Source organism: Cheilinus undulatus, linkage group 4 (assembly GCF_018320785.1).
Source record: "Cheilinus undulatus linkage group 4, ASM1832078v1, whole genome shotgun sequence".
Classification (NCBI taxonomy): Eukaryota; Metazoa; Chordata; class Actinopteri; order Labriformes; family Labridae; genus Cheilinus; species Cheilinus undulatus.
In genome coordinates, this window is record NC_054868.1 from 15282178 (window position 1) to 15309287 (window position 27110).

At 39.4% G+C, this 27110-nt stretch overlaps 1 protein-coding gene across 1 annotated transcript in view; it reads left to right on the top strand.

Annotated features, from left to right (window-relative positions):
• Window positions 1–26632, top strand: part of lrpap1 (low density lipoprotein receptor-related protein associated protein 1) — a 44193-nt gene extending 17561 nt beyond the window's left edge. The window contains exons 5-8 of the mRNA XM_041785202.1: window positions 19225–19380; window positions 20477–20559; window positions 25100–25276; window positions 26396–26632. Of these exons, the coding sequence (XP_041641136.1) occupies window positions 19225–19380; window positions 20477–20559; window positions 25100–25276; window positions 26396–26464 (485 nt within the window). The 3' untranslated portion in view covers window positions 26465–26632. The remainder of the gene's footprint in view (window positions 1–19224; window positions 19381–20476; window positions 20560–25099; window positions 25277–26395) is intronic.
• Window positions 26633–27110: the final 478 nt, after the last annotated feature.

A 27110-nucleotide genomic window follows, 5' to 3' on the forward strand; every position in this document is an offset into this window, starting at 1 on the left:
GGATGCTGACACCTTTTGAAAAATACGCTGAAATCAAGAAGTCAGTGCGCTGAGTTTTAAATAATTTAATAATAAATAAATGTATGATGTGCGCTCACAGAAGAGAGAGAGAGAGAGAGAGAGGGAAAGCCCCAAAACAGGACTTGAATCGTGATGCCTGACGGTGTTCTGTGAAACTGTCGGGCCAATTAACCAGAAGTTTATGAAAAAATTCCTAAAGTCTGCAGACACAAACTAAGGGTTGTCTCACCCCAGCCAGCATGTCCATGTGGGCCCCATATGGGTTATATGTGGGCTCCCATATGGGTTCCATGTGGGTTGGTCCATGGGTTCTGTGTGGGCCCCACCTGTGATTGCCCATGTGAACTGCAAGTGTGGATCAGCCCATATGAGACCCATATAGGCCCCATCTAGAGATTCTTTCAATTGCCCATGTTTACTACAAGTACACTGTAAAATCCAATTAGTTAATCTTACTTAAAAAATCATGCAAACAGATTGCCTTGAAAAAAAACAAGTAACTTGAACCTTATGACCCTAGTAGAGTAAAATAGAGATTTTTGTGTTGTACTTAAAAAGGCTTTTTAAGTAAAGAACAATTGCACTTCAGTTCAAATAACTATGCTGAACTATGAATACAGTCACATACAAACAGCGTGGTCTGCATGCATGAATAATTTTTATAATGTTCATGTTCATTGCAAAGTTGTTATTATGCACGTTTAGTCTGTTAGTTCATGTTTTTAGTGAGAAGTGTTTTTTGAAGTGTGACACAATGAGTGAGGGGGTCAATGTTGCAGACCACGCTGTTTGTATGCGACTGTATCTGTAGTTCAGCATACATAATAGCTGCTCATGCTTCCTGTGCAAGAGCTTGACAAAGTCAATTTGTCTGGGTGCCATTCCTCATCACTGCTTGCCACAATATGAAGCTAGAAAAGCACTCAGAAAACACAGACTTCCACTATTAGCCCTCTCTCCCAATAGTGAAGAGTCCTTTAAAAACATTACTGGATCCAGACGGTGATCTGGAAAAGCTGATTACTCTCTCCCCGGTGGGGTGGAGACACGGTGAGGCAAAGCATTGGCTTTGCCACGTGTGGAAGTTATGATGAAGCGCTGCCTGCCGGTGCCAACAGATGCATTGACAGTCTCACCCATGGTTTTTTGAAAATTTTGAAATAGCCCCTCCCCTTAAAGACCCTGTAAACTGAAATCCAAAGTTTTTGTCTTAACACTCTAGAAATGTTGGAATATGGTTGCTGTAAACATGTGAAAACTCTGAGATCTACATGAGACTGAATTCCGGATTTAGGCCATTTCATCTCTTTCCTGGCTTGGTTTCATATGGGCGGGGCCAATATGTGGGCTCACGATGTCATGAGCCCACAGTAGAGAATGACCCCGCCCCTCTAACACTACAATATTGTGGAAGGAAGCAGTCATCTGGAGCAGGGACTCCTGGTTCATTTTGTACAAAGGAATTCAGTCTTGTACTCTTTTACTGTTCTATAATGTTCATGTTTCATTGCAAAGTTATAGTTATGCATGTTTTGTTTATTGGTTCATGTTTTTAAGGGAAAATATTTTTGACACCATGAGTGAGGGGGTTAATGCTGCAGACTACCTGTGTCCTGAGTGGGCGTGGTTTCAGCTTATTCAACAGACACACCCACACCATCCTGGAGCAGATTTTACTGCCTCATTTTTCATGATTTGAAGCTTCATTTTATAAACTTGGAGATGCTTTATGTGACTGAAATTTGACCTGGAGTTCATCACACGGTGATCTATCATACAAAAAACCTAAATACAGATTTATTTTTACTTTACAGGGTCTTTAAAGAACTAAACATACTAAGTTATCTCAGCTTAACGTGATCATTCCATACCATCTTTCAGCTGAATAGTACAAACGACTAATTTGATTTAGTAATGTCAATGTTTTTAGACAAAACATAAAAGAATAAGTAATGATTGCTAGAAAGTTTAAGTAGAAACAAAATCCAGGTTTATAGTGTAGTCTGTACTAAACCTTCAGCACTAATTTCCTTATCTAAGTACTCTACACAAAGGAATTTTAGTTATATGAACTGAAGTGCAATTGTTCTTTACTTAAAAAGCCTTTTTAAGTACAACACAAAAATCTCTATTTTACTCTACTAGGGTCATAAAGTTCAAGTTGCCTGTTTTTTTTTCAAGGCAATCTGTTTGCATGATTTTTTAAGTAAGATTAACTAATTGGATTTTACAGTGTGCTTGTAGTAAACATGGGCAATTGAAAGAATCTCCAGATGGGGCCTATATGGGTCTCATATGGGCTGATCCACACTTGCAGTTCACATGGGCAATCACAGGTGGGGCCCACACAGAACCCATGGACAAACCCACATGGGACTCATATGGGTGCCCACATATAACCCATATGGGGCCCACATTGGAAATGCTGGCTGGAACTCTAGCGAGTCATGCAGGCAAGAACAACTCGTAGATCTGCATAGGTTAACCGGTGCCGGTGGCATAGTGCCATATCTGCCAGCCGCAGGCAGTGGCTGCGTAAAAACACAGGACGCGTATATGGCGTTAATTCAGTGCCAAAATCCACGCGCATAAAAACCATAATCAGAGTGCATAAAGACCACTCTCTGCGCGCGCGTGGTCTCTGTTTACATGCTCGCTGTCACTCTCCGCGCGCGCGTGGTCTCTTTCTGCGCGCTCGCCGTCACTCTCGTCGCGCGCGTGGTCTCTTTCTACGCGCTCGCCGTCACTTTCTGCACGCGCGTGGTCTCTTTCTACGCGCTCGCCGTCACTCTCTGAGCGTGCGTGGTCTCTGTGTGTAAGCTTGCTGTCCCTCTCTGTGCTTTCTACGCACTCGACTTTGTTGAGTTTTGGCTCTCTGGGGCGGGCATTGAAAAGACGGCCCCCACCAGCGCCCACAACCCCCCTCACTTCTGATTGGTCATTTTAAACGCCTACTGTCTTCAGGTCTGAGCCAGTCCGAGGCAGAGTAGGGCAGGTCATCATGGCGGCGCCCCCTACAAAACACGCTCCCTACAAAACACGCCCACTTGTGCTACGGCGGCCGAGGAAGCAATTTTTCTATGCAAACAATGCACTTCGCCATTAAAAAGTTTAAAATAGAGAAAAAAATAAAAGAAGATACATAAAATAGATAAAAGTGGGCTGAAATAAATGAAGATACCATAAAATAGATAAAACCAGCATAAAATAGAATAATACAGTTATGATTAATAAAACACAATGGCAAATAAAAAGGTCTTTAGTGTTGATCTAAAAATACTTAGAGATAAATCACTGTGACAGCCCTGCCAGAATTTTTTTTTTCTCATTAAGGGTATGTCATGTTGTAGATTTCAAAATTCATTGGAATCCAAAGGGATTTTAGTGCAGACGACAAGAAAAATAGGATTCCCAGTAGGACTATGTGAATCCAGAAAGAACCTAAATCAATCCCTACAGGCATTAAGAAATGTATCGGAATCAATAAGTATTTTATTGAAACCCTTGAATGAAAACTGATTTCCATTAGACCTGTAAAAATCCTAAAAGAATCAAATACATGTCTTGTGGAATCATTAGCATTCCATTTCCACTAAATCAGTCACTTCACAAAATTGCAAGGCCTATAATGGGACTTACACACACTCTGTTAGTGTTTTCTTACTTTCCAGAAAGATGTCAAGACTCAGGATCCTGGTCTTTTTGATTTGTACTTACTTGTGATGTAAACATCCAAATAGAGCGGCTGTGGCTCAGGAGGCAGGGCTTTCAGATTCCGGGCTCCTCCAGTCCACATGTTTAAATGTTCTTGGGCAAGACACTGAACCCCAAGTTCCCCCTGATGCTGTGCATCGTAGTGTGTAGTGTAAAAGCACTTTGAGTGGTTGAAAAGACTAGAAAAGCGCTATACAAGTACAGTCTATTTACCAAATTGAGACTTCAAAACTGAGACAATTTTAGGATCAAGTTGTTGAGATAACAGTCCATATCTATGTACTAATCTCATAAAATCTCTCACAGTGAACCAGATCGTTGAAACTCCCCCTAACTCCATCAAGTGAGGTGCCTAGATACACAATGTGAGATTACTTATAAATATTTTCTCATAAGACAAAAAAGGCATCAACCACAAACAACTATAAACTATACCAAATAAAATTGATAAGACTTGGAGTTAAAGCTTCTTCATATCCATCCTTGTTAATTCCCATGAGAACCCTGCAGTCTATACATTTATGCATGTGTATTTGACAATATATATATTTTTAAATACAACAATAAAACTCAAGTAAACAGTTACAGTTTAAATTTTATTTAAACACCCTGCAAACCCTAGAAACCCCAGAAATCCCAAATCTTAGAAACCCCCAACCCCCATGTACATTGATCATAACATTTTCACAAATGGTGCACAGTCCAGAGCTCTCCTGAAATTGTTCATGTGTCTTTGAAGTCTTTGTTGCCTCCTTGCTCAAAGTCTTTGTCATATGATGAGCCAACAGCTGTTTCTCACTGAGAAATAGAGGTAGAAAATAGCAATTGATAACTTAGGAAATTCACATCGATAGACTATCAAAAATAATGTACAAACATACGTATAGATATGCACATGTACAAATTGTATTTGCATTCTCCTTAGGTTTTTAGCATACCTCAAGTCATTACTGCACTCCACATTTATATATTTCGGTGGCTCTGTTGAGGGATCCCGTGTTGACAGCAGCGAGAGCATGGACTGTTGGCAGTGTCATAAGATGAAGGACATCCTTCATTTAGTCCATCATGTTGCAGGTAACAAGATGCTAACCATGAGTTAATGACTGACAATTATTATAATAATAATAATACAAAATATGTCAAATTTGTTATATGATTATCAAAAAAGTTTCATAATTTACCTCTGGCAGAAGCACATCCATAACAAGTTCCACCTGTTCTGGTAATGTCTGCCACTCAAGCATCTTTGTCAGGAAGCCAAGCACCATTTCTAGCTGCTCATCCTCTTCGAAGAAGATATTGACCATCCTTTGACGCTGCCCAAGGAGAAGAAATATATCCTGTGATGACCGCCTGTAAATATATACATTTTTGGGTTACTGCTCAAAGTAAATGCACAAACACTAGGTGAACAGAAAATGTTTCACTAATCTTCCTAGTCCCATAGTGCATTTTTTGATGTTTTGAGACTGTACTTTTTGTGGATAACTTTGGCTGTGTTGATGCAATTGGCATAAAAACTGCCCCATATGTGTGTTTCGGGCTGAAATTTAAAATTTCATGACTTTTTTTTTTACCCTTTCATTCAGTGCACAAAACTAAATTGTTACACCTGGTCTCAGTCACATTTTTGTGCCATCTACTCCCATATTAAACACATTTTTTTATTGCACTGCATTTGCAACATGAATTTATTTTTTGTTATTTTTTTCATGGATCCATTTTAGAAAGGGACTGGAATTTTTGTTTTTAATATTTTTTCACTAGGTGACGCTATCCATATATGGTAGGTAGCTCTCCAACATGAGCCAGAAAACCATGCATGGTTGCTTATATTTTTAGTCTCACTTTAAAATCAAGTTCTGATCATAAGAACTGGCATTTTAGGGGTTAAATTTCAGATAGACAAGGATTATTTTTTATGTATGGTGAGGACTAAAGTTACTAATGGTATTCTTAAAAAAAAACCATAATAATGATGTGTAATTAGTTAGGGGCTCTGGGCAACGCACAAGCCACTATTGTTCTTCCGTGCGTTTATTTATTTATTTTTTCTTCATCTTGCGGACAAAATTTCGCCATGCTACTCCTCCTAGGGCTTTCAGAAAACCCCTGCAAATTATACATCAAAACGTGTGGTTTGTTCCCGATCGGTGTGCTATGTCTTTTCTAAGCAATTCACCAATTTTTCGCAGTTATTTAGAAAAAACTGCAAAAAAAGTCCCATTTGAAATGAATGGGGAGAGGGACGAAGAAACAACAAAAATAGGGTTTTTCACCACCCCTACTGCTTTGCCATACTTTCACCTACAGAGATCATGCAAACTTTAAAATGCAGGTATTTTTGCCCTGTCTTCAGGAATGTCTTTGGTATGACGATGGGGTTTACGGTTTTCGATAGGCGAGTCTTCAAAACTCCTGTGCATTGAGTGAAAATCATGAAAAATCACCCTGCTAGAGTGGGTGATGTCATCACCCTAAAAGGCTTAGAGAGCTGACACATTGACTGACAATTTTGCAAACAACTCGCCCTCACGGCCAAACTAACATAGGAGGTGAATGATTTTTCTCAGAGAATGTGGTCACAGTTCCTGGGACTCATATGAACTAATTTTTGAAGCCCTACCTCTTTTTAAACTGAAATGGGAGCCAGCTGTTTAGGTGGTGGTCCCTGATTTTGTCCCATAACAGCCAATGTAAACTGTTTTTTTTTCTCCCGTTAAACTGACTGTTTTTACACTCTTAACTCAGTCATTTCTCACAGTATCTTAAAAAACATTACATCTTCACATTCCCCAGAACTGTCCAAAGCTCACGATAATTTTACTTTTCACCTAGTATTTACAGTTTGCCCGTAATTGACATTTGTTCAGGAGCCTCTCTGAGGCAGAAATCAGGTCTTTCAGACCAGTTTGTTGCTGGTGGGGCATATCCCCATGGCAACCTAAGCTATGGTCCTTTGATGATGTCATTGCTGATTAACACACATACAGCCCTCAATGAGCTCTGATCACACACACACACATGAGGCTGTTTCAATAATGCAGCCCATTTAAACAATGCTTTAACAGGATAGAGATAGACAGCCCACATATCTCATTTGAAGTGAAATGGGAGAGACTGTGCGTTTCTGTGTGTGTTGCCATGCTAAGGGCATGTGTGTGTTTGTGTGTTGGCGCGCAAAGAGCGCATGCGTGTGTATGTGTGTGTAACTGTGGTGTCTTTGGTGACGTCAATCAAAATAAGAGCCCACAATCCTTTCTCAATAAAAGTTTTTAATGTGTTCAAATGGAGCTGTTCCAATAAAGCTGTTATTACAACAGCAGCTGTGGTCTTTTGTTGATGTTATTGCTGATTAACACACATACAGCCCTCAATGAGCTCTGATCATGCACACACATGGAGCTGTTCCAATAAAGCAGCCCATTTAAACAATACTTTAATGCAGTGGTACTCAACCTGTGGCTCTGGAGCCACATGTAGGTCTTTTGTGAGTATTTGTAGCTCTTTTATATCTTAATTTAAATGTTATTTCCCCAGAAAACCTTAGAAAAAGGTAAACTTGTTTTTAGGGATGCACGATATTGGATTTTTGCCAATATTTTGAAACAAATTTTGTCCGATACCCATACGATATTTAATTACATTTTTTTCCACTGTTATAAACACCAATTCCATCATGGACTACATTTTTTTTAAAATATTGGTAGTCTATTTTTGTACAAAGTGACAAAACATTTGATTTTTGATTTTTATCAGAACTGAAGGATAAATTGTTTTTTTTCCTTTTCTTTTCAAATACAGCCATACACTAATGACAAACTTTCAGTAATGTCTTTGGGTTACATGTGTATTACATGCTTACATGTATTTTTAACAGTACAGCCAAAGTCATCTGCATTTTTGAGGGCAATAAGCAGGAGCAAAATAACTTGCTTACTCTAAGCTCCACAGTGCAAAAAAGAAATAGCTTATACATTTAGACTGATTCTCCTTATTACTCAGCCAATTTGCAGGATGGCTCCCTGAGATACTCCTGGCAAAGGGCTTTAAAAAACAACAACACAGATTCTTAAATGCAAAAAAAAAAAAAAAAAAAAACTAGCTATAGGTCAGAGCTTAATTATAATTCTAAATTTCTGAGACTGAAGATGAACAGAAATAAAACATCAACTAAAGTAGTTCTCCTGATTCTGCATTAAACAGCACAAACTAACTAAGCAACCAAGTTTAATGGGCATTTCACTGTAAACAGTGCTGTAACAACACAGTGACACCCACATCTCCAATGCTGGACACACCTTCGTGCACCTTCGAGTGTGCACAGGAGTCAGCACTCAGAAGTCCGTCATTGCTTTAGCCATGTTTTGCACATGTCCCGTAGGATGACATACACGTTCTTTTTATCTCTATCTAAACATGTTATCAAAAGCGGCTGCAACTGCGGCTGCTGAGTGAGCACTCCTGTAGGTGTAGGACAGACTTTTTAAGAGTAAAATCCTCATCTATCCACGGAGGCAGTGAGGCTAAACGTGATGATGTCTGTATATCCATGGTGGAGCTAATATGTTTAGCTTTAACAAGGAGCTTCTCTACATGACTGGAAACAAAGTTTTGCAGTTCAGGTAAGGCTATAAGCGCCTGCTAGGTATAACGTAGCGGGGCTTTAAATGCATATGTATACATATGCGTAAGACTGCAGGGTGAGCCTCCACATCTGTCACAAACATCTGCCACATTAGGGAAAATCTGTGCCAGCTTTGTCCTTTAATAGTGACACCTGAATACAACTTTAAACTGTATCAAGATCAGACGAGCACAAATAGAGGCTTTGTGAATAACTTTAAGTGCAGATTCCCACCAATATTCATCAAAAACCAATCCTAATTCACGCTCCCAAGTTTTTTTATGTTGATGGTTAAACAATCATCATATAACTGAATAGAGCCATAGATTTTTGAGATTAAAGACCTTTGTAAAGGATTCAGTTGCAAAAGTTCACTCCATGGTTGTTCAGGTGGGAGGTAAGGAAAGTTGGGGAGTAGGGATTTTGCACAGTTCCTCACCTGGAAATATCTGAATAGATGGGAGGGTGGAAGATTGAATTCAGCAGCCAGGTCTGTGAAAGAGTGAAATACCCCTCCCTTATAGAAATCCTTAAAACATTTCAGTCCCTTACCCTGCCATAAGGAGAAGGTGGGATCGGTAAATGTAGGTGTAAACACAGGATTTTTTTAACAGTGGGGTTAAAGCTGTGGAAACAGTGAATTTAAGCTGCTTCCTAAATTGAAACCATATCTTAAGGGTAGCGACAACCACAGGGTTGCAGGTAAGGCCAGAGGGGTTTGCAGTGACTGGACCAGTTAGTAAAGCAAAGAGAGAGACTGGGGGACACGATTGCACTTCCAGTAGGCACCAGGGTGTATTAATTGACTTAGACCAATATGTAATTTTAGTTATGTTTGTGGCCCAGTAGTAAAATTGAAAATTTGGCAAAGAGAGGCCTCCATAGAACTTACAGTTTTGAAGTACTTTTTGTCTGACTCTGGGTGTTTTACCACTCCACAAGAAATGACAAATAATTGAGTTTACTGTCTTAAAAATACTTTTTGGTGAAAATACAGGCAGACATTGAAACAAAAACAAAAACTTCGACAGTACATTCATCTTGACTGTATTTATTCTCCCAACGAAAGAGAGAGGGAGGAAGCCCCATTTTTGAAAATCTGCCTTAGTCTGCGCTAGAAGGGAGAGGAAATTTCCAAGTAAAGAGACTTAAAAGACCTAACTATGTTAACCCCAAGATACCTAAACCCTGAAGGGCTCAATTTGAAAGGAACGTCAGATTGGGAGAGCCGCATTGCTAGTTTATTGACAGGATAACATTCACTCTTGGCAATGTTAACTTTATACCCTGAGAACAGGCCGAATCTGCGAAAAAAAGAAACAATAGCAGGACGTGCTCTTACTGGATTTGCGACATAAAGCAACAAGTCATCGGCATATAACGATAGTTTGAATTCTGTATGAGTCCTAGTAATGCCATTAAAAGTGGGAGAGGTTCTCAAATAAATAGACAAGGGCTCTATTGCGAGTGCAAACAGGAGGGGAGACAGGGGGCAACCCTGCCTACAACCTCTATTTAAGAAAAAATTGCCGGATTGAATATTATTAGTGGTAATACTGGCACAAGGGGACATATAGAGAAGGCGTATTCATGATATAAAATTTTCTCCAAATCCAAATTTAGCTAAGACCGCAAATAGATAACTCCATTCGACTCGATCAAATGCCTTTTCGGCATCAATCAATATTACTACTTCAGGCGTGGCTGTAGTTTCTTTTGAGTAGATTACATTTAACAAGGTACGAACATTATAATAGAGCTGACGTCCCTTTATAAAGCCGGTCTGTTCCTCAGAAATTATTGTTGGAAGAACCTTTTCAAGTCGGCGAGCCAAGGCCTTTACAAGAATCTTTGTATCTACATTCATTAAAGAGATTGGTCTGTACAAGGAGCACAGATCAGGATCCTTGTCCTTCTTTAAAAGAACACTAATAGAGGCTTGTCTCGATGTAGGAGGGAGAGAACCGAGTGAGAGAGATTCGGCATAAACAGAATAAAGAAGTGGCATAAGTTTAGTATGAAATGCTTTAAAAAATTCAACCGGAAACCCATTGGGTCCCGGGGCTTTATTATTTTGCATGTTTTGTAAAGCTGAATTTAGTTCTAGAATAGTCAGTGCAGAGTCTAATTGATTAAAAAATTCTGGATTTATGGAGGGAAACTGAAGTTCATCTAAAAAGGTGAGCATATCAGCTAGATCTGGTGAGAGTTCAGACTTATACAGCGACTCATAAAAAGATGAAAAGACAGAGTTAATAATATCTGGGTCCTCCTGCAACGCTTCCGATCCGTCCTTAATACGAGGTATTAAACGTGAGGCTGCCTGACGACGCAGCTGGTGAGCTAGTAACCTACCAGACTTGTTGCCGTGTTCATAGTATCTAGAACGAGAGTGAAGTAACAAGCGCTCTGCCTCAGCAGTTGTAATAAGATCCAGCTCAGTTTGTAAGACCACACGACGCATTGAAAGATCATCAGATGGGGCGAACGCAAGCTGTCGGTCCACTGATTCTAAATCAGATGAGATCTTTTGAATATTTGACATCCTTAATTTTCATATGTGTGCAGAATATGAAATTATCTGACCTCGTAAATACGCTTTTAAGGACTCCCAGAGTAGTGCCTTAGAGATAGGTTCGGAATCAGATTGGTTAAAAACAAGAAAATCCTCTATTGCGCTTATAATAAATTTATGGAATTTGTCATCCGATAAGAGTGAGGTGTTAAATCGCCAGTGGGTAGGATAGCGAGGCCCAGGAGAAATCTGAACATCTAGAGACACAGGTGCATGATCTGACACAATAATTGGATGGTATGAAACATCTGTCACCTTTGGCATAATTCTAGCATCTACAAAGAAATAATCTATACGAGAAAAAGTCTGGTGTACATGGGAATAAAAAGAGTATTGCCTACTGCTCGGATTACGAAATCTCCAGGGGTCAACATAGCCATTACTAGACATGAAATTGCAAAGGGCTTTAGTCATTAGTGTTTGAGTTGAGCCAGGTTTTGAACGGTCCAATTGAGGATCAATAGCACAATTCATGTCCCCTCCAAAAATCATAAAACAGTCACTCAGAGAAGGTAGGCTTTCAAACAACTTGTTCATAAAGCAAGGATTATCAAAATTTGGTGCGTATACATTGACTAGTAGGATAGGCACACGAAATAAAGTACCTAAAACTATCAGATATCTGCCGTCTCTGTCAGAAATGGTGTTAGTCAGTGTAAATGAAACAGATTTACCAATCAGGATGGCAACCCCCCTGGCCTTAGAGTTGAAACTAGAATGGAATACTCCAGCGACCCACGGACATTTCAGTCTGACTTGATCTTTGTTCCTCATGTGGGTCTCCTGCAGAAAACAATGTCAGGCTTCAAGCGCTTTAAATGGGAGAGCACCCTACATCGCTTAACAGCACCCCCTAAACCTTTAATAGTCCAACTGATTAATCTTACACTTGAGCTTGTAACATTAGCCATGTAAGGTGTGAACTAAAATAGAAGAGGCAACCAGCTTCCCGACCCCACCTTCCAGGGATAAAGGAAAACAAAACAAAAAAAAAAAAAAAAGAAAAAAAAAGGGAAAAACAGAGAACTAACCTAACTAAATCACCCCAAATCCCACAACCTCCCCCCATAGCACTTACCACTACCCCATCCCCAAACGACAGGAAACCAGTGCTAGCTCCACAAGGAGCCATAAACCAAAAGACTAAACTCAAGGCTTTGGACCAAACAGTCATCTTCACCTCGCTCCAACCTGGCTGGAGCTCCTGCAAACATTAACAATATAACCATATATAGTTAAAGATAGGGCTGAAGTATTGAACAACACAAAACCCCAAAGTAACTAAGAAACTTGTGCAAACATAAGCATGGCTGCCTATTAGAACAGTGGGGGCTATGGTGCCATTTATATCAAAATCAGCAAAACATATCTACAATAATGAAATTATATTCAGATCTACTTTGTAGACAGTGTTGTTAAAAGTCATTTCAGCACAAACGTCTCAAAAAATAACAACTGTAGTGGCACCCACACTCAGATGTGTATTTCCATAACTTTCCTGTAACAAACCCGAGTCTATTTGAGTGTTCTCACAAAAACTGTGGCTTTGTCAGGCGATGTAAACTCCCTTGTGACATCCCCTCTTGTGACCCAGAAGCCAGCTGGATGTAACAGCCCAAACCTTCTGTCCGGAATATCCCTGAGCTGGCGTTGGACGTCACTGAAAGCTGCTTGGGCTTTTGCCGTCCGTGCAGTGAGATCTGGAAAAATGGAGATTGTTGAATTCTTGTTGAATCACTTTGATCCGCTGCTGGGCTCTGGCACGACGTAGAATATCATCACAGTCTGCATAATAATGTAAACGTGCTATTATGGGACGAGGACGTTCGCCGGCTTTCGGCCTGGGCTGCAGGGATCGGTGTGCGCGATCCACAACTGGGACTTTTTCTAAGGTGAAAGCGTCTTTAAGCAGTGTAGAAACTGTGGCCGTGTTGACTGGGCCGTGATCCTTGGGTAGTCCTATTATTCTGACATTATTACGGCGAGATCTCGCTTCCAAATCCTCACGTATATTGTCAAGAGTGACAAGTTGGGCTGAAAGTTTGTCCACTTGACTTTTGAGTGAAACCACATCGTCAGTGCATGTCGACAGCGGGCCCTCCATGTCCTTCACAGTCCCCCTCAGCACATCCACCTCCGATGTGATAGCCGCCATGCTAGCATTTAGCTCAATTTTCACGCTCTGCATTTCAGACTTTATCTGGGTCAAGTTGTTTGTCATTGCCGTCTTTAATTCAGTCTTATAAATGCCAACCATGTCTTCACGAAGAGCAGTGAGCAGTTCAGCCTTAAAGTCCGCAGAAGTCATGCTTGGGATGATGGTAGTTCCAAGTGGAGAAGGCGGTTTAGCACCCGCACTCCGCGGCGGGGTGGTCGCAACACTCTGAGGTGGGGGTGCAGCTGAGGGAGCAGGCCTCGTTAGCGTAGTCGTTGGGTTGCTCATATTTTTTGGCTTTGGAGGCATGTCAACATGTAATGGAGTCACAGCGAGCCCACGGAGTTAAACCGCAACAACAGAAAGTTCGTGAAGACGCCCTGGTGTTTTTTTTTTAAGAGATTTTTGCAGGAGCTCCCGTAGGCACGTCTCACTCCATTAGTCGCTAAGCCGGAAGTCCCCTTTTTTAGATGCAAAATTAAACTGGTGGTGTTAAAGGCATGTTGTCGAGCTCCTCCATGCATCTGATTTACTTTACAAGCAATGCAAACAGCTACTTTGCTGTCTTGTTCCCACACCTCAGACTTCTCCCACACAGCTGACAAGTTGTTTACTGTTGTTGTTTGCGCACGTCCAGCGTCATTGCATGTTTTTTTTTGTGCACTAGCGTACTAGCTGTAACAAATAATAAAGGGTAGTAGGAAGGTTAAATCATTCATTTATCATTTTCTGACCAAAATTAGTTATAGTATATGACTCAAATTTTGTTTGCAAACTCACTCCAAGATATAGCAGTAAGGCCTTTATCCTGGGTGATGAAATCAACAAGCATGTCACTGGTCACTCTTCTTTGGTATTGTGCTTGCTCAGCCCTTTCCTAAAATTTAATTAAACAGCATTTAGATGTTAAACGTAATTAGTTTGGTTAAGAATAGTAAATAAGATTTTTTTTCTTTGATCATTTTCATGTCCTCAGTGACCACAAGGCCTATCAAAAGACACATCTTCATTATCCAGGGTCACAACGTCTGTGTCAGTGGTGACCACATCATCTTGGTCCACAACGGCTACAAGACCTGGGGCCATGCTGACATTTTCCTTAATCAAGACACACAAAGACATGACTGAGTGCACAGCTTTAAACACTGGATATGTTCTGATACAATAAACTTTAATCATACTAACCTTGTCTTTGGGAGGAAAGCTGTAATGTCTCTTGCTGTACATGTGGTCAGGGTCACTGTCCTGTGGAATTTACAGAAAGCCAACCATAACAGTGTCATTTTGTTTTGCATGAGCTATGGGGTGGATTGCTGTTTGCACTCAAAATTATTTGCAAACTAGGCTTATTGACAAAATTCTCAAACGTTCTGCTTTTTGCAATAAACCAATCAAACAAAACTATTCGAAAAGCTCAACACAACTAATGGTAACGGTATTTTTTCTAAATTTGACACAAAATCCCACTTCTAATCACTACTGAAGTCTCAAAATTTTTCATTCCCCTCAATAGAATCCCTCATAAGAGCACACATTTGCAAAACTGGTGCTGCACACCTATGCATTTAATCAAGAGCTCCATTAGTTATATCAGGTGTGCTTCAGATATTACCGAAATACCTGGACTGACTAGAGGTTTATCAACAGTGACCAAGTGCATGTCAGACATGTGGCTAAGTCACACACAAATACATTTATTGAAAAACACATTCTGTAATGCGGGAGCAATAATTTTGAGTGCAACTGTATATTAACACAGTACCACCCTAAACATATTGCCTCATGTGCTATAACGTTTAATTTAACGGGTGTTTGAGTGGTGACCTATTCTTAAACGGGCAGGAGTAATAGATACAGTCTGTCTTCACTGACGTGGTGCTGCTTCTTTTTCGACTAATCCTAAATACAGGTGGGGGACAGTCTCGAAGAGTTGCTCTTCCTTCCTCTGTGAAGTGAGCAAACTTCCTTCCATACCTGCAATTAATGTATATTTTCATGCCCCAAAGCCAAGAGGTAAGTGCTACCATAAAGTCTTCTTAATATTAATAACAACATAAAAAATCAAATTAACTTTCAGGAAGCCCTGCAGCATGCCCTTCCAGCCCAAGGTTTTCCAACAGGACTATGCACCAACATCTTCTCAGGAAAGCCATGTCATCCTGATAAAGAGCAGTTACTTGATAAGGATACAGATTTTATATCATCAAAAAGTGTACTGGTATAATTTTTTTAGATTTTTAGGATAGTTACAATACTAAAGTCAAAGCTAGCTCCCATGGCAAAGTACCAGGCATACTGTAGTGATGATAAAATGTTATCAATCAATATGTGTAAGACATAGTGAACATTCAACAGTTGACAACTTAGTGAAAAAGTAGGCACCCATTTACACTGAAACGTGCAGTGTTGATAAAAAGGACATTGTTGTCTATCATAACAATACATTGTAAATTACAGATGACAATGACACACTGCAAAGATAGAAAACAGAACTGTCCACAATCCATGTATTTACTTTACAGTCACACTGGTTTAATTTTTGGCAAACAAAAAAAGTTACTGTATTGAAAACTGTTACTGAAAAATCATGTGCCACATCACTTTTTATGGAATTAACCTCATTCACCATTATCATGATGACACCACGATCATTTCCATGTGTCTGCTTCGGAACACCCTGTATGACGGACAGTTACAGTTAACATTAGTGATGCACCAATTAGGAAAATAAGGGCCGATGCCGACGTTTGCAATGACTGTTTGGCCGATGCCGATGCCAGTGTTTGTCCATTACTCTGAGGACGGTGTCATCATATATTCAAAGTTAATTAACTTCTGGTCCTGTAAATGTAGGCACGTATTTGTTATTTGCTCTGGAAGCCCCCTAATCTGCCTTTGTAGCTCTTACACAACCAGACTTTCCTGGGTTTTTAAGGGTTAAATCCACACCAGTAGTTCCGATATTGGACGTCTTTTTATCCCTTTAAAATAAATTTTTCGACCGTCACGGCAGTTAGCAGAAAGAGACAGGCTATAATTTGTCTGTCACTGCAAGCAGGAACTGCTTTAAATCATGACTCAAATTCACAACAGAACAGCCAGAAGACTTTTTTTTTATGTGAATATTTTGAGGACATTTTGTCACAGAAGGATTTTTTTTTTTTTTTTTTCACTTTTAAGTCTACAGGAGCTGGGAGAGGTTTATGCTAAGAACTATTTAGTTATTAATGTTTATTGTTTAATACATAAAAATCTTTGAGTTTCAAATCAATAAAGCTCTCCAGAGAACATCATAAATTTAAAGCTCTCACATTCAATTTAACACAGCACCCAGGATGTATGCGTACGTCGTGCTTAAAGTTAGATGAAAAGTTGATTTGAGCAAAAAGATTTCATATCAATCTTTATTACTTCAAAATAAACTAAAAACCCTAACTAAAATGCTAACCAAAAAAAACACAAACTAGTCCACATTCGAGCACTTTAAGTCTTTTTAAGCCCGTGACTCCACGCAAACGCATAAGTCTTTACTCCACAAGGCAATGAAGGAACAAAGCACGAGAACTCCTCTTGACAAAAGAACAAAAAAATGTGATTGCTAAACAACTGGTATACCAGGAAAAATATACAAAAAGAGACAATCTCACCCAAGTCCATGCAGCGTAATCCAAGAGGGAAAGTAATCACTTGTCCTCTCCTCCCGACGCAGGCTCCAACATCCGCATAAGGACACCCAGCCGATATAATGCTTAAAATCTTCACTCATAACTGCTCACCGTTTCATTTTTTCCATCTTTTTTACTTAGTAAACAGGTACAGCTTGTTACTTTTTGGCACTTTCCTGTTTCTTTGTCTCTTCCCCCACAACACATCCCCCTTATATTATCTCGTCTTTTCAGTTTATCCTTTATCCGCATATCAACAGGACAAGCACCTAGATACAATACAAATACAGTGAATGAACATAAAAAAATCTGTTTTCAATTATAAACACATTCTAGTTTATTTTTAGGTAACACTGTCACATAGTCCCTGAACGTTTCAAGAATTCCAGTGACATTACAGCAGGAAACATATTTTTTAAGTTTTCCTGAAGAAAATGTTTAGTTTGTTTGTGCAAGTGTGTTTAGTCCAAGCGAGACATTAAGGTAAAAAAAATAGCTGAGGGCTCAGAGGGTTAACTTTTACTTGTTTGATATTATGGTTGTTAACTTCCTCATCTAAGCTAGAGACCTTTTTTTTTTTTTAAATCACTGAATAATCACACAATCTCTAACCGTTATCAAATACTTTAAAGGGCACAAATTCAACCATACAAATCCACAATACAACTTTTGTTTCAACTCATTTGAAACAGAAAGACTTTTTGTGGAAAAATAACTGCTTCAAATGCCTTTTTGGTCTGAATCAAACTACTACTTAGAGTAGAAAACACTTTTTCAGGAATAACAGCATAACAAGCCTTAAAAACTAAATCTTTGGCAACATTAATCTCACTGCCAAATTGGTGAAAGCATAAATAAAATAAAAATAAACCATAAATAATTACAAACATAAATCCTGTTCTCTTTAGGTCTATTTTTCAACCAAAATACAGACTTTTAAGCCTGATTTAAAAAAAAAAAAAAATTTACAGTAGGCTACATTATCAGGCTGAACAATTGCCTATTTACTTCCAAAAGAATGTCAGCTTACAGCACACAAAATCACATCTAGAATCTTACTCATGGTAGAAATGAAAATTAGCTGGAACATTTAACCCCAAGTTAAACGGTAAAAAGCTGATTCTAAATAATTCCAAACATAAATACACCTACTGTATATACCAATAGTGTTTGTTTTCCGGACCTGCCATACCTCAAAGTCTATTTCTTAGTCAGATTAATGTTTTTCTTTGCAAAGAGTAGCATCTCTGCCTTTTCACAGTTCAGTCTGTTCCTCTTCTCATCCAGGATATTAGAAGCAGAGCTAAATAGACGCCCACTGTCGGTGCTCATGTATGGGGCGCACAGGTATTTTCGTGCCATTTGTGACAGTGCTGGAAAACGAAGCTGATTGTTTTGCCAATAACTGAGCGCCGTCTCACTTCTGGGAATCGTGGCCTCTGCAAAGTAAGCATCCAGTTGCTCTGATGCCCTTGTTCTTGGCCTTTGAGGTCCATTTTCCTCCAGAATCTCCTCAAACATGTCGTACAGAGTGCAATGTGTGTTGTCCATTTGTGCTCTTTTGTTCTCTCTGTGATCGGGTGGTGCAGGGTGTGCCCCACCTTCAGCGCAGGTTGCGGGCATCCCAGTCAGGTGCACGTCAAGCTGCGCTCATGCACTCTGTTTAAAGTCATCATCAAAATAGCGGTCCTTATACCGGGGATCTAATAAAGTGGCGATGAAGAACAGTGGGTCTGACTCCATGTGTTCGAATCTTTTGCTAAGCGCCTCTAATAAAGCAGCCTTTGTTGTTTTAACACCATGGTCAGAGGCTACCTCCTTGCTTAAAAGACGTTACACCCTCTTGACAATGAAAGCGAATAATAAACTGATTAGGGTGTGACACCATGACTTTCCAATAATGAACTTTTTCCACAATATTCTGATTTTCTGAGACACTGAATTTTGGGTTTTCATTATCTGTGAGCCATAATCATCAACATTTCAAGAAATAAAGGCTTGAAATATTTCACTCTATGTGTAATGAGTCTATATAATACATGGGTTTCACTTTCTGAAATGAGTGACAAAAAATACTGAACTTTTTCATGATATTCTAACTTTTTGAGATGCACCTGTAAATACTAAAATGTAGGAACTTTTTACGGACTAAAACTAGAGTAAAAGTGTTTGAGTTTTCCATTGACTAAAACTACACCAAAACTATAAAGGGTAGGAAATGACTTAAATTTGGCTAAAACTAAACAGCATTTAATCTTAAGACTAAGCCTAAGACTAAAATTGAAAACGGATGTCAAAATGATCACTGGCTACAACAAACACACTTAATCAAATTCTGCGGGGGTTTTTTTTGTGGTTTACTTTTCTGCTCTATTTTTCCCTTACGTGTGAACAACTTTCTTACTGTTATGCCATGTCATTTCCTCTCCCCCTCTTCTTTACCTACTTCTGTTTTCCTCATCAGAAGTGCACAAGAATGTGATTTCTCCCATGGAGGGTGATGCCAAAGAGCATGTGCTGCACCAGAAGCACAAAGACCTGAAGCACAAAATGAGAGACCTCAACCAAGGCTTTGAGCGCCTCCGTAGGCTCAGCCATGAGGGGTTCACTGAAGACAGTGGTAAGAGAACACATGTACACAAACACAGATTTCATCTTTTTTTTTTATCTTTGCAGCTATCTATCCATTTTAAATTATTTTTTGTCTCATTATTATTCCCATTTTAAAACACATTTCAATAAAGGTTGGAGGAAACAAGTTAGAAAAACAAGACTGGATAAACAAAACCATAAAATCTGGAAATTCTAAAATAAATCACTCATGGGAATCACTTTTAATAAGTTCAACTCATAGTGGGCTAGTAACATGAATTCATGGAATATGAATTGAAGATGGAAGGGATACACAACTCTCTGAAAGACTATGCCTGAAAATAGTGCAGTGTTTTAAAAAATCCTCAACTTCAAAAGAATCTTGGGATTTCATGACAAACAATACCATACATTTAAAAGATTTCAAAGATGTTGAAAATTCTCTGTACAAGGCAAGAAACAATGTTGGCTGACCAGTATCTTCAGGCCCTCACACATCACTGCATTTAATACAAAAAAACTCAAACACCAATGTATTTGGTGCAAAATGTAAAATAAGACAAAAGAGACAGCACTGTCTGACAACTGAAAGTCTGCATCCTGCAGTTTTTCACTGTTTTAAACTTTTGCTCAGTAATTATGTTTTCAATACTATAGATAATGCATTTATCACTGGGGAAGTACCAGTATCAAAATCTCACAGTACAGTAATACCTTGGTAACAAGTCCACAGTAAGGTATTTATCTTATTTTTAAAAAACGGCAATAAAGACTTGGGGGGCGGGGGGTGACAGGATTGGCATTTATTAAACAACAGTTTCACTTTGAATATTACTGTACTCCTGGTTCCATTGCCAATGGGCCTATATAATATCCTGACTTGTGCATGCTAGCTTAATTTTTTGGTAGTAGAACATCTTGGCCCACATTCTTAAACTTTTAAATGTTGCATTCACCAAGACACTATCGTAGGAAATGAGTTTTAATAGTCAGCCTTTTTTTTTTTTTTTTTTTTTTTTTTGAACCATTCTTGTTCAGTCAAGGAATCTTGTTGTTGTATGTCATATAATATTTGCTGGGGTGATTATCTCTTCATATCTCCCTAAGTAATTCCTCCTCTTTAGAGTTTCAGGAGCCCCGTGTGATTGAACTATGGGAGGCTGCCAGAAGAGCCAACCTCAGTGAAGATGAACTGGACTCTCTCAAGGTAGCACTTATACTATTTTTGACCATTTTTTGACAAAGTAGATTTTGTGCAACCTTATTTTAAGTTAGAGTTTATTTAGCCCTTTTCATTGTGGGATTGCACTGTAACAGTGTTATTGGAAGCCCAGTGTCATTACTCTTTTGTACATTTAGATTGAGTCTGCAATGGTGGGATATTGGTGTAATATCACAGTCTATTACAGCATTGCAAAAGCAGGAATGAGCATGGCATGTAAAAATACAGCAGAACTTTCACATATATGCTCATGAACAGTGCCCCGAAATGAGTCTCAAAGCAGTTTTTTAAGGCAATCTTAACTATAAATACATACAGATTGTATATTCAACTTTGTGACTTTAACCTGCCCAAATAAATATAAAATAAATAATCCCAATAAAATCCCAAATAAGTCATAAATAAGAATACAAAATACAAGTACTACTACAGGCTGGTACAGGGCAACCCTGTGCCCTCAAGACTGAAGTAAAGCATGCATGCATTAGCGTTACTCAGCCGCTCTTACGAAACCATCAAGCTGGCAAGCTAAGTACCTACTTGGTGTGGAAACCCTCCTACTTCCTGAGGATAGAAGCTGATTTGTTAACAATACTGTTTAAATTGTTTCTTATACTCATAACCTGAAAAATACTTTTCATTGTTTTGCATAAAAGGATCAGTGTTAATAAAATAGAGTTAACAATCAAATGAAATAGCGTACTCATTGAATAATTAATACATCATTTTACAACAAAGCATTGTGCCGGTAAAAAGAGTACCATTTTTATGTAATTGTTGGGTGACCACTGAGGTCAGCCCTAACATATGGCTCTGTCTGTATTTGACTGAGTGACTGACTCAGTGAGTAATGCTACTTTAAGCTAACCTGGCATGCAAAATGGATTTGTTTTACACATCCATCTGGTAAACCTATCATAGAAGGCGTTTGGGAAAGGGCAGAGCCTTTGAAAAAAAAAAAAAAAAAACTCAGAGGATGAATGGATGAAAGTTCTGTCCGTCACATCTTTACGGGCCAATCAGAGCAACAAAATGTGACATAGCCCAGAGATTCCACTAGACTTTTTTGTCCCTGGTCAAAATGACCTCAAGAATTCCGTCCATTTAGAACAACTACCAGACATTTGCTTTAACATTATAAATCTGAAATTCATTGATACATACAAGTCTGTGCTAAACAGGACTGAGGACACATTTTTATTTTCAAACCTAACCCAAAACTTAGACAGAAGGAACCAAGCCTAGTTTTTTTTTTTTTTTAATGAAACACAAGATACTTGTGCCCTATAAAGAGGATCAACGCTCAGTGAAGAAATCCATAATCCATTACTATTTGCCTCCACAAGTCAACTGTGCAGACTGATGGGTAGTAAGAAACCTGCACTTCACAGGGGTTGTCAAGTGGGAACCCTCCTTCATCAGTGTTTCGTCCAGTTAGTCCCACGACACCTCCAGAGGGCTGAACAGTGATCTCCAGCGTCCCAGAGCCACCCCCCTCCATGCCGGCTCTCACCACCCACCATGCCAACACGCAGACATCATCTTACCTATCTTACCACATGGCCCCCACAGCCTCAACAGCATGCCACCTTCAACAGACCCAGGCTCCGTACATGCAAGCTCCTGGTAGTGACGATGCTGATACTACCTTCCTTAACACCACTCATGATTACAGTGCAACAATTATTACCAATAACTAAGATTAAAAAAGAGGGGAAAATGAGACAGATTAGGGAGAGAGAGAGAGAGAGAGAGAGAGAGAGAGCAAGCTTCACAATAAGGTGGGGGAGTCATAGTTAAGGGTGTGGTACCCTGTCATGGGTTCTGTTGCAAATTCTGTCCCTGTACTCCAGGCGTTCTAAGTAATGAAACAGCTGACTTTGCTACAAACCCTCTACATCCCACAACTATCTCCTGTGGCACAACAAGTTTCCCTCCTAAATCTACCTGCATCTCCCAGTCCTTAGCATCCTTTAACTTGCCTAACTGGTGCTTACCTAATAACCTACCTCCTTTAACCTTCTCTCCCTCTCTGACAAACTGAACCGTCCTCGCTCCCTGATTACATCTTGCATTCACCTGTCGCCTTCTGTTTTCAATTCCTGCTGCTAGACTTTTCAAAACCCTGTCATGCCTCCATGTATATCTACCTTGTGACAGACTGATCTACATCCTGTCAAATTGTGCCTCAAGGTTGCTGTCTCGGAGCACAAAGGACACGATGGGTCCCCGTCAACCCAGCACTTTAGGTTCTGGGGTGATGGTAGGACGTCATAGGTAGACCCTAGCAGGAATTTGATCCGCCTATCTTACATACTCCATAGGTCTCTCCAACTCAGCTTCCTCTTCTCTACACTCTCCCAGTTCATCCACTGTCCCTGTTTAGCCTGAACCACAGCCTTAGTACACCTTACTACTTCCTCCTGTCTACATACATGTTCCACTACCAGTCTCCTTCTATCTTTAGGACCTGCTTTGTTCCACTCCGGTCTACCTGAGCCAAGCCCCAGGCCTCCCCGACCTATCTGGACATTGCCTACAATCTCGGCATGCCTAAGGGCTGCCTCTGCCTCCTCTACTGCCTGTCTTGGGTTCCATTTCCTTCCCCTGGTTGGATTTGGAACTACACTGCTAACTATTCTATCTTTGCTCCCTGCTAACAGCAACTCTGTTCTAACCTTTGAGCACTTGAACTCTTCGGTTAAGCTAGTGATCGGGAGTTGGAGTATCCCTTTGCCACACTGCTAAGGCACAGATGAACGCCCAACGACTTCCTTACATATGAGTTAATTACTCTCTCCAGCTTCTCTATCTTCGATATTGGGATCTCATAAACTGACATGGGCCACATCAGTCTAGGAAATAGCCCAAACTGCAAGCACCATAACTTCAACCTCCCTTGGAGCCCTGAGTTATCAATCCTCCCTAATCCCTCCACTACATCTTTTCTAAACTGCTTCACCTGTTCACTGTCATTCAGGTCTTCATTATACCACCTCCCTAAGCTTTTTACTGGCTTCTCCCTGATCGACGGTATCTCTTCCTCATCTACAAAAAACTTCCTGTCAACAATCTTCCCTCTGAATACTGAGATGCTCCTGGTCTTACTAGGCTTGATCTTCATGCTAGCCCACTTGAGATTCTTATTTAGTCTCTCCAGTAGCCTTCTCGTGCATGGCACTGTCGTGGTGACCAGCATCATGTCATCCATGTAAGCCCTGATTTGTGGGAAGCGCATCCCATCCTGCCATCTCTCTCCTCCTACCACCCACTTGGAAGCTCTAATAATGACTTCCATCGCCATTGTGAAGGCTAGAGTGGAAATCAGTAAACCTGAGTAATTATTACCCTGTTATCAAAACCTGGTAGACACATACACATTATTAGACCCTGGAAATGACTGCACAAAGACTTTCTCTTAGTTTTCTTTGTGTAAGTGGTTTAGAGTATCAAAATGAAAGCTGCAAGTTTTTTTCTTACACATGCAGTCAGTTACACAATATGCTCCCACATTAAACAACAACAGTTAGCTTAACATTAGCATGATTAGCCTGTTAGCACATTGGCCACTTCCATAACTTAGCAGCGTACAACAGCCAAATACCATCCTTCAGTGACAACAATGAAGCATCCATACATAACTCCCCAGTGCTCTGTTAACTGGACACCACATTAAAACTTTACATTTCTAATGAAAAATGAGTCTTACTGTCAGTTGTCAAATATCAGGCCTCATGATGATATAACTGTGACCTCCGCTAAAACAGTTAATCCAACCATCCTGGTTTATTTGGACTAGACCCGAAAATACAAAAGCTCCACAGCAGATAGTTCGGTCTAGTCATCCTCTCATTGATGGCTTATCCAAGATTGCTTCTGCTAATTAGCCAGGACACCCTGAGCAATAACTACCAGCTACGGGGATGAGAGATGGAGCCCTTGCTATGAGCTCCAAGAGGTCCATGCCATTCTGCACGATGTGATTCTGTGTTGACTATAATCCAACTTTATCTGGAGATTGGTCATAGGTAGATTTATCGAAGTCCACTACAACTTTGCTTGGCCTAGGCCTTTCTCTTTCAGCTTCTGCATCAGTGTTTAAGCTGCTATGCTATACAGTTACCTTTATTTCAGCCTCTTCATTACTTGCAGCAATGACTAACTCAGAATCCTTCCATACCGCTGATGAAACCGCATAGTTTCCCTGCAGCGCTAAGCTCCCTCAGAGATAGGCTTGGTTTGACGTCATTTACGTTATCTTGCATACATACGCAACTTAATTAGCCATGTGATTGCTGTCTGAGGAGATAAACAACCCCCAGCGCCACATGACAGTAGGATTCTCGCAACATCTTCAAAGTTACACAAAATATAATGTGAATGTATTCAGGATGTGATGTGCTAAATTTTACCTACAACTGTTGTAACATTTCCACTCTAATCACTACTTACGATTTTTATCCGCACCCTTGGCAGTTTTGTTTGCAATTACATCCCTAATATCCTCCTTTCCTGTTTCACTTAGGAGGAACTGCATCACTTTGAGACCAAGGTGGAGAAGCACAGCCATTACAAGGAGCAGCTGGAGCTATCCCATCAGAAGTTGCGTCATGTGGAGACTTTAGGAGATAAGGAGCACATCAAGAGAACCCAGGAAAAGTATAACACTCTTGCTGAGAAGACCAGGGAGATTGGCTACAAAGTAAGGGAAGATCCAGTTCATAATCAAATAGCACAAAGCTTCATATAGCAAAATTATGGGGAGAAAAACGTAACAGTAGTTATGGTTGCTTTTCACCTTTTTCCTTTAAGATAGCAATACAAGTTCCATTATATGACTCAATGATAGGGACATAAAGAATGAAAAAGAAAGATTAACTAAAGACTTTCACTAAAAGGTAATCTTAATTCCATGTTTTTCAGCGACTCCAACAACCACAGACCCACCTTGAACTGCAGCTTTACAGCTATAAAATCTAACAGTAAAATGCCAGCAGCAGGACAATCCTTTTACATGAATATGTTTGATTAATGACAGTGAACACAATGGCTTACAGACTCCAAAGCAAAATAAATAACCTTTACTTGGGCAGTTAAGTATTAAATCTAGGTTATGAGTCATAACCTAGATTTTAATTGGAAAGCTGATTTTTTAAATTATCTAGATAGAGCATAAAAACGTAAATGCCAGTGACCATATTCGCAGTGCATGGATAGTTATGAAATGTTACAGGGATTTTTTTTTTTTTTTTTCAAATTTCAGAAAATTTGTGTATTAAACAATAAATGAGAAAATAAGATTTATCATAGAATATGACTGAAAGATGTTGCAACTGTGCTCAGAAATTAAAGAAGAAAGAAATGTAGCAACAAAAAGTTAACAGTTCCTGAATTACCATTGCAACAGAAATAGATCTTTGAGGTCAATAGTTTTGATTAACCTAATACAAGAGAGTGAATGTCATTTAGCAAACACATTTTTTATTTTAAAAGGCCTTGTTTTAAAAGATCAAACAGATGATTATATACAGTATAGTGCTAGAGTAATTTAAGACTATGGTTATATATTTTATATGGGTTCCAGGGGAATGCAAAAATCCCTTTATGTAACTTTAACATTCCAAATGATTGACCAGTCCAGAATCTAATTCAAATCAAAGCTGAAAGAAACTTAATGTTAATTACTAGTTGCATAATTACATGTCCAACATGATGGTACAGTTTATTTTTTGTTTTACTTTTTTGCTACCTTAATCTGACCTGCCAATCTGCCAAAATGTTGTAGGGTTAACAGTAACATGCTTGTCTTGTTTAATTTCAGATGAAGAAGCACTTGCAGGACCTGTCCAACAAGATATCTCGTGCTGGACTCGAGCATAATGAGCTCTGAGATCTCATGGTCAGTTTGAATGGAAACTGATGGCTGAATTGAAATGAAAAAGAAAAAAAAACACCTACATAAACATCACAGCCTTCTTAACTACAGAAAAAAATGTGTTTTTTAATTTATGTAAAATCATTTGTTTTTGGTTTAAAAATAAATTGCCATGAAAATAAATTGAGTAACCTCAGCAAGCAATGCTCATAATGCAAGATGTACAGATAAAATAAATGCAGAAGATGAAATGCAAGATGTTTATCAGCCAAAAAAAATTGCAGCTAATCAGAGTAAATCTGTATACACTTACTGGCCACTTTACTAGGTACACCTTGCTAGTACCAGGTTGACCTCATTTTTTTTAGAACCGTCTTAATTCTTGGTAGCATAGTTTCAACAGGGTGTTGGAAACATTCCTCAGAGATTTTGGTCTATATTGGTATTATAGCATCACGCAGTTGCTGAAGATTTGTTAGCTGCACATCTGTGATGTGAATCTCATGTTCCACCACATCCCAAAGGAGCTCTATTGGATCAAGATCTGGTGACTATGGAGACAATTGGAGTACAGTGAACTCACTGTTATTTTCAAGAAGCCAGTTTGAGATGATTTGAGCATTGTGACATGGTGCTGGAAGTAGCAATCAGAAGATGGGCA